Source organism: Euphorbia lathyris, chromosome 8, assembly GCF_963576675.1.
Source record: "Euphorbia lathyris chromosome 8, ddEupLath1.1, whole genome shotgun sequence".
Taxonomy (NCBI): Eukaryota; Viridiplantae; Streptophyta; class Magnoliopsida; order Malpighiales; family Euphorbiaceae; genus Euphorbia; species Euphorbia lathyris.
The window spans coordinates 85107855-85116629 of record NC_088917.1 but is presented as its reverse complement, the minus strand read 5'-3'; the positions used below and the strand labels follow the sequence as shown (position 1 = coordinate 85116629).

The following is an 8775-nucleotide window of genomic DNA, read 5'->3' as shown; positions in this document are numbered from 1 at the left end:
TAACATGATTGTTTTTCTTTATAAATATTTTAAACTCATATGGAGTATGTTATAAAGCTTTTCTATTTATTATGCTACTTATTCTATGCATGTATGATGAATTTGGTTAAAGCTCGTTAGAAGCTCGATAAAAGCTCGGCTCAGTCAAAGCTCGGCCATATTCAGTCAAAGCTCGGTTCGGTCAAAGCTCGTCAAAGCTCGATTTGAGAGGGCTCGGCTCGAGATATTAACGAGCCAATATACCGAGCCTACCTAGGGTTCGGCTCAGTTGCACCCCTATTTGGATATATAAACATAATAAATATGAAATCAATTATATTTTATTATATTTCATTATGTCTAAAACATAGACTAGTAAATAAAATCATCTCATAGCTAGACATTAAACAACATAAACTAATATTAATAAGTTCACATAAATAAATCTTGTGCAGAATCAAAAATATCCCAAAATCCTACATCATCATCAAGAAAAAAGTCACTTGACATGCTTTTATCTTGTGCATAACAAGTCTGGTTAATATTGTTGTTGTCTGCATTACTTCCAATATGTTGTGCAATATTTTCTGCCAATGCACCATTGTTGTTTACTTCCTTCATTTTTTGCTCCACTCCATTGTCATTATCATCAATACTATGCTTGAAGGAACACTTTTTAGAGAATGCAAGTGGTTGTGGCTTGAAGATGGTGTGTCTTGTTATCTTTAATTTTGTAATTTCTTTTGGAGAACTTTGTTTCTTACTATGAGTGTTGCAGTAATTCTTTACATCATGTGCAGTTCTTCCTGGCAATCTGCCAGCAATTAATGACCATCTGCATATCAATCAATGAATTTCTCAATCACCAAACAACATCCAAAGGGTATTATACATACCAAATCAATAATAAGCTCTTACGCTAAAAAAAAAATATTATCTTGAGCTTCTCGATTTTTATATTTTTTGTTGATTAGGTTTTCGATCTTTCAAATTGACATATTTAGGGGTGTTAATGAGCTAGGGTGGCTCGCGAACTATTCGAGCTCGGCTCGGTCAAATCTCGACTCGATAGGGCTCGACTCGAGCTCACGACCGGCTCGAGACATTAACGAGCCAATACCAAGCTTAGAGAGGTTCGGCTCGAAAGCTCGCGAGCCGGCTCGAATATTTTAATTAATATATTTTATTAATATTTAATTTATAATATGTTATATATTTTATTATTAATAAATATGAATGTAGTGTATAATTTGTTTTATAAAGTTCAAATTTAGTTTTAAACTATTACAGGTTAAAATTAATTCAGAAAATGTGAAAAAAAAACACTTTTGCATACAGATGAATCGAGCTCGCGAGCTTTTTTCGAGTCGGGCATGTGTGAAGCTCGATTTGAGCCTAAAAATTTCAGGCTCGTGAGCTTTTCGAGCTCGAGCCGAATCTGACTCGAGCTCGAGCCGAGCCTGAAATTTCAAGGCTCGTCGAGTTTCGAGCCGAGCCGAGCTCGAGTAAAAATTTAATCGAGCCGAGCCGGGGTTCGGTCTCGGCTCGGCTCGTTAACACCCCCTAGACATATTGAGTCATTGTTTAATTTTAATCACATATATTAACTTCATGACTAGTGGGATGCACACCAAGTTTGGTTCATAGTACATCATGACATACATCATATGCGTCTTACTCTAAAATTTTGATAGGCCATCACACGTAGTAAGAAAAACAACGAGTCTCGTTATTTTTCTCTTATAGCCACAACAAGCATTATTTATTTTAATGTAAAAACTCGCAGGTCATACGTAGATTTCTTTAACCTAATTTTAGGATTGTTCCGCTAGTTAGTGAGTTTATGTATACGAATATAATTGATTGAGAGTTCAATGTGTCAAATTGAAAAAACATAAGATTAAAAAACAAAAATCATAAAAAAGTTATAGAGTTATCTCTAATAATCCGGCATCTAAATGCTTATTGGGTTTAATGCATATGCATACATAATTTTCTTTACATTATAATCAATACATCAATAGTGAAATCAAAAATAAATTTAAAAGAGAACATATCATGTCAAAAAAATTAAGAACAGAATACGCTTATTTAGGTTTCTTTTAGGCCCCATTTGTTTGGGGGAAAATATTGTGTTCTGAAAAATTTTATATAGAGAAAATATTGTGCAGAAAAATAAAATATTTTCTTTTATTTGGCAACAACACTGGAAAATATTTTCCGGTGTTTGGCTACAACACTGGAAAATATTTTCCAACCATTAAATATAGATTTTCTGTATTTTTATTATTTTCAATTGTACATATAAAACACAAAAAAGAAATTCATATGTACTTTTTTGTATTTTTCTTCATTTTTTCGTGTTTTCACGTTTAGTTTTTCAGTTTTTCCCTTTCTCTTTTTTTTCGCGTTTTTTATTTTTCGCATTTTGTTACTTTTCCGTGTTATTCACGTTTTTTCATGTTTTTCGTATTTTTCATATTTTCGTGTTTTTTACATTTTCATGTTTTGTTTGCATTTTTCGGTTTTTCATGTTTATCACGTTTTTCACGTATTGTCACATTTTTGTGCTTTTTTAAGTGTTTTTTTGTGTGTGTTTTTGTGTTTTTCGCGTTTGTTCACTTTTTCATGTTTTTTTGCGGGGTTTTTTTTCATATTCTCGTTTTTTGTAACGTTTTTATGTTATTCATGTTTTTCGTGTTTCATATTTTTCCAGCATAATATTTTTTTCCAAACAAACGGGGCCTTAAATATGAGAAATTTCCCAATTTTTGTGCTTATTATTGGAATGATAGTCACAAAGGATGATTGTATTCATATACCTTTTTATTTTTAGGGGGGATAATTGGCCATATGAACAAAACTTGAGAGCCATTCTTGTTAAATTGAAATCTCTAGCTAAAAGGTTTTGTAATGAAAATTAGACCTGGCAATTTCCGTGTTCGTATCGTGTTCATGTTGTGTCAGGTTTCGGGTTAGTGTCAAAACCTGTAACACGAATACGATACGAAAACTTTTCGTGTCACAAAACCAGAACACGAACACGACCTGCTCTTGACACGGTAAACACGACACGACACGAATTTTTTACACAACCAATTAAATTGACACGACCTGACCTGCTAACACGACCTAACATGCTAACACGACACGACCTGACCTGCTTTTTTTATACTCTTTATATTTATACTCTAATAAATAAGAAAAGTCATGTCTATTGTTAACCTAGTTTATTATAATTTTTAATTTCTTTAATTAAATTTCGGGTCAGTTTCGTGTTTTCGGGTTGACACGAAAATGACACGAAAATTTCTTTAATTAAATTTCGGGTTAGTTTCGTGTTTTCGTGTCAACTAGACCTCGGCATGGGCCGGGCTGGGCCGGGCCTGTCGGGCTTTTGATAAAACCTGATAAGCCCAAGTCCAGCCCAAGCCCACACTAATTAGAGTCGGGCTCGGGCCTAAAAAAGGAATCCCAACCCCGCCCGTCCAAGCCCATATCTATATTAAAAAAAATCAATTAAAATAAAATTAGATTATTGACAGAAAATGGCTTAACAATGTCAATATTTAACTCAAAAATAGAAGCTTTGAGTTTTAGGTATAAATTGATCTCTGAAAATAAAGGTTTATCTTGCTTCACGTTTGAGTTCATTGTGACGAAAAAATAGAAGTTGTCTTTAATTAAATTAGATTAAAAGTTGATATTGTATAGAATTATATAAATAAATAAAAATATGATGGATGAGGTAATGAATTTCGATAAATGTATATATAGCTAACGGGTCGGGCCGGGCCAGGCCCGATGGGTATTTATATAACCCAAGCCCGCCCATTTTCTAGACGGGCTTATTCAAGTTTGGGTCGGGCCGGGCCTAACACTAATTTTATGTGTCCAGGCCCGGCTAAATGGGTTTAGGCTCGGGCCGGGTGGACGGGCAGGCTCATCGACCCATGGCGAGGTCTAAATCTCAACCCCTCTATACATCAAATGCACTCTACCAATCAAAATATGTATACATACCACTACGTGACAGATGATTGGTAAGAAAAGTTAAAATATGTACAAGTGGTATCTATTGATTAGTATAGTGTATTGCTCCAAAAATATTATAGAATTTCAGTAGTAATACGTTTTTATAGACGACTTTATAGTTTATATTATAAAATTAGTTGATGTGGAATAGGGAAGACATATAAAATTAGTTGATGTGGAATAGGGAAGACATGTCCCTGATTCCTTTTCCTCGTTCATGTTGTTCACACGTAAAAAAAAAAAATCCTAATCTTTTGTATGGGTCATCTTCTAACTCACACAATATATTATTTTAAAAGAAATATATAAATTAAAGTTCAAATTTTGGTTGATTTGCTAAGAAAGTTATTGTGGTTCAAAAGTTTGTAAACATGTGTTCTGTGTTTTGCGTAGTTTATAAACTCAGTCGTTTCGTCAAAAATTATTGTCATGATTATTTACATCAGAAGACAGCGATTCGGAGCAACTAAAATGACAGACTTTCCAACTCAAAATACCATATATGACTTTGCAAATTAACTAAGTATTATTTGACTGAAGATTTGGCCCACATATCCTTTAACTGCAAACTTCACAAAGCACATAACCATTGTTTGCAAATATTTAAACAACGTAAATTGTCTTTGCGATCGACCAAACTACGGAGTTTGTTTTTACACTTTTCTAAGAAAAGACTTAATACTTGTCCAACAAAGTCAACTACCCTCTATACTTTGAAAATGTTCTATTTACTACTGTAAACTTGTTTAAAGTGATTAATTACCTCTTTAAAATGTACTTATTAGCCCTGTACTTTCTAAAAATGGTCTATAAACTCCCTAAACTTACTTAAAGTGTATATATTTTAACTTTTCTAAAATCTCTCATTATTCTGTCACGTGGATTTTAGGAGGTTAATAAGTCACTTTAAATAAATTCAATGGGTAAATTAAATATTTTTAAAGTATAAAGGGCAATTGACTTTTTTTTTACCATTACAATGAATTGGAAATTATCTTCCTTATATGGTATATAAGCATGTATTTATTAATACTTTCTTACCTGTTACCTAAGAGTTTATGCAGTCGCACAATTAAGTCAACTTCGTCCGCTTCAAAATTTCCCTTTTTTATATTTGGTTTGAGATAATTCAACCATCTTAATCGGCAGCTTTTTCTGCATCTATTCAAGCCTGATAAAATATGCAAAACAAAAATTTTAATAGTTTTTATAAGGGTAAAGTTTTTTTAAAAAAATTATGTACTTTTGTTAAGCATATGTAGAGTTTTTTTTTTGTCCAAAAGAAGATTAGGGTTTGCGATTAGCTAAAAACGATGATATTTTAATTACACATTATAAAAATAATCGTTAACGACCTCAAACTAAAAAATTTCAAGAATTAAAGTTGATTACTACTATATTTAATATAGAACCTAATTTTTTATTTTCCAAAATCATCATTTTTGGTGCTTTCTCTGTCTTCACCAAACAACACGTAAATGACGTTAAAATTAAAAAGTTGAAGAATTAAAGTTGCTTAGAAGATCATCAAGTTGTTTAGTTTTTCAATTGTGAGATCATTAACAGTCATTTTAATTTTGAGGTCCTTGTTTTTAGCAAAGCGAAAAACTCCAATCATCTTTTAGTCGCAAAAAAAAAATGCCTCAGTCCCTATTTAGATTAAAAAAAAAGGCAAAAAGAATATTTAAATCCCTGAATTTTATCTATTTTAAAGATCAAACCTCTGACTAATTATTTTTCTACATTAAGCCCTTAATCATTGATTTTATCATGGATTTGGCTTTTATTTAACTTTTTCTTCGAGTTTGGACGGCACGCATCGTTAGGGCGATTCATCTTATTGACATGGACAAATAAAAATAAAGTTTATTAACTAGGATAGATAGAGAGTAAAAAGTAACAAAAAAATTACAGAAATTAATTTCCAGTAAGTTCTTCCAAACTCGATTTTCTCCTCTCCCATTTTGTGATTTTCAGCATTAGAATCGTCAAATCGATCTTCTCCTCTTCCAAACTCGATGAAAAAGTTAAATAATGATCAAATCCATAACAAAGTCAATGATTAATGGCTCATATAAAAAAATAATTGATCAGGGACTTGATCCTTAAAACAGATAAAGTTCAAAAGCTTAATTTTTTTTTTTTTTTTTTTTTGCCAAAAAATAAATACAGATACTTATTTAATAAAACGTGAAAAAAAACTGGGGTTTCTTTCACATACATTTCTTCGTATAAATGTGCTTTAGACTTAGATGCATGTATAATAAAGAAACCTCATCTTAACATATGTTAGAATTTTCTTTAAAAAAAAAATATGTTAGAATTATATTAATAAATAGAGATGTTAATGTTTATATAATTGAAGTTTAGTACATTATTTTGTGCTTTGAATTTGTCTAACAAAACTTGATTGATTCCCTCAGTTTTTAAAGTGTATATTTATCTCTTAAAAAAAAAAATTAGTCCAAAAATAAGGGTTAATGTGTAAAATTATTCCTAACGTTTTGGATCAGGAGCAATTTTACCCCTAACGTATAAACTGATGCAATTTTATCCCTAATGTTGAAAGCTAATAGCAGTTTTATCTCTAACGTTGATAAATTGAGTCAATTTGAGAAATAATTCATCAAACTGTCTTCTCGGTTATCTTGTCATATACACTTCACACATGCGTTATTTTATCAGTAACAAATCACAAACACATATTGGGATACGAAAAAAAATAAGAAACAAATATTAAAAATATACTGTCTTTTGTACGAATTAGACAAAAAAAAAATAAAAAAATTTACCGAATTTATAAATATTAATCTCCAATTTTATTAATAAATTACAAAATATCTTTTTTTAGAAGAAATTGATATGCAATTGGTACAAAATAGAGAAAAAAAATGACTGTATGTTATAATAGTGTCTGAAATTGATCCAATTTATCAACGTTAGGGGTAAAATTGCATTTGGCTACAAACATTAAGGGTAAAATTGCACCATTTTAGACGTTAGGAGTAAAATTGCTTCTAATCCAAAACGTTAGAAGTATTTTTGCTCTTGGCTACAAACATTAGTCTAAAAAAATTTTATATAGAGTTTCGCCTCTCCTCCAGCAAATCCTGGATCTGCCACTGTCTCTGAGCTCGCTAAAATGTTCTAATAACCTCTTCAACTTGCTTAAAATGTAGTTAAGTAATCATTCGGTTGTAAATAAGCAAGTTACATACAAAAAGTGTGTTGCACGTGTCCTAAAAAAGTCAAACAACCAAGGTCATTGTGTGGGGTTCTAATATCATAGAGGACATTTTTATAGTTAAACAAGTAAGCACTCATTTTTAAAATGTTTTAATCTATTCTGTGAATTATGCAGTGATATTTCAAGGTACGGGTAATACATCTTTCTCATGTAGATTATTTCTTTGCAACCGAATGATTAATTTGCTATATTTTAAGCAAGTTGACGGACTATCAGGCCATTGTGAAATACTGCAATTGATCCTCCGAATTTAAACTTGTGACAATTAACCCCTTTAACTGGCTTATTTGGAATAAATAACCCTAAACCCAAAAAACATTCAACATAATATTATATCAGATATAAAAGATTTCCAAAATATCGGTTGCTACTTCTAACTAATCTACGAATACATTAACTAAATGACAAAAGAATCCCGAAATCACAAATATTAATCTATTTGGGGGATTATTTGTTCCAAAAAAACAAATTGAGGGGATTAGTTGTCACAAGTCTAAGTTCGGAGAGTCAGTCACAGTATTAGGACAACTTGGAGAGGCTGAGAAGTTATTAAGCCAAAATAAAATAAAGGGTTAATTACAAGTAGCTGCCTTGTAGTTATATGGATTTGCAGATGGGTACATGTAGTATTTTTCTTTACAAACGCCAACCTTGGGATTGCAAAAAAATTCATTTTTTTACTTAAACAAAATTTGTCCGATAACGGCCTCAAAATGAAAATTTTCAAGAATTAAAGTTGTTCAGTATCATATTTACTATGGAACCATATTTTTAATTTTTCAAAATCATCTTTTTTTTAGTTTTCTCTCTCTAACATTGACTTTCTCTCTCATAAAAAAAAATGATATCAAAACTAAAAAATTGAAGAATTAAAATTGATTAAAATATTATTTAACTCTTAAAAATTTTCTTTTCAAGATCGTTATCGACCAAATTCTGAGAAAGTGAATCCAAATGTAAAAGTTTGCAAACTACAGAGTTGCGTTTGTAAAATTTTACAAACTACGGGATTATATTTAAAAAAAAAATACCACAAGTACCAATCTTCAAATCCACAAAACCACATTATATCTATATGTAATTAACCCGGAAAAAAAAAAACCTGATCGTAGTGGAATGCGATGCCACTCTCCTTCACCATACTCTTCTATGTATCTTCGTAGACGATCATCTTCTTCAGTAATCCATGATCCTTTTTTCAGTTTTAAGGTATGCTCCATTTCAAGCATATATTATATAAATATAGACTATACCTATAAATACAAATATTCTAAGCTATATATATATATATATATATGCTTAATAAGATGAAAAGTAGGTAATATATATACGACGTGGCGTATTTCCTGACCACAGCTCATTCTTGTATTCCTATAATATAATTATCCCTCAACTACTATCCTATAAGTTTGAAATTGACAATTTATTTTAAATTATTCCCAACAATCTCTTTCTACATTTTTTTCCGGATTAGGTAGGAGTGTGCAAAACCGGACCAAACCGAACCGAAATAA

General features: G+C 31.0%; 1 protein-coding gene across 1 annotated transcript; it reads right to left on the bottom strand.

Moving 5' to 3' along the window:
* Nucleotides 1-352: 352 nt before the first annotated feature.
* On the bottom strand, nt 353-8503 carry LOC136203077 (transcription factor MYB114-like). The gene is made up of 3 exons (XM_065994126.1): nt 8364-8503; nt 5056-5185; nt 353-814 (listed from the first exon to the last, which is right to left on the bottom strand). The coding sequence occupies exons 1-3, from the start codon at nt 8488-8490 to the stop codon at nt 412-414; spliced, it is 660 nt and encodes a 219-aa protein (XP_065850198.1). The 5' UTR covers nt 8491-8503; the 3' UTR covers nt 353-411.
* Between the last annotated feature and the right edge of the window lie 272 nt (nt 8504-8775).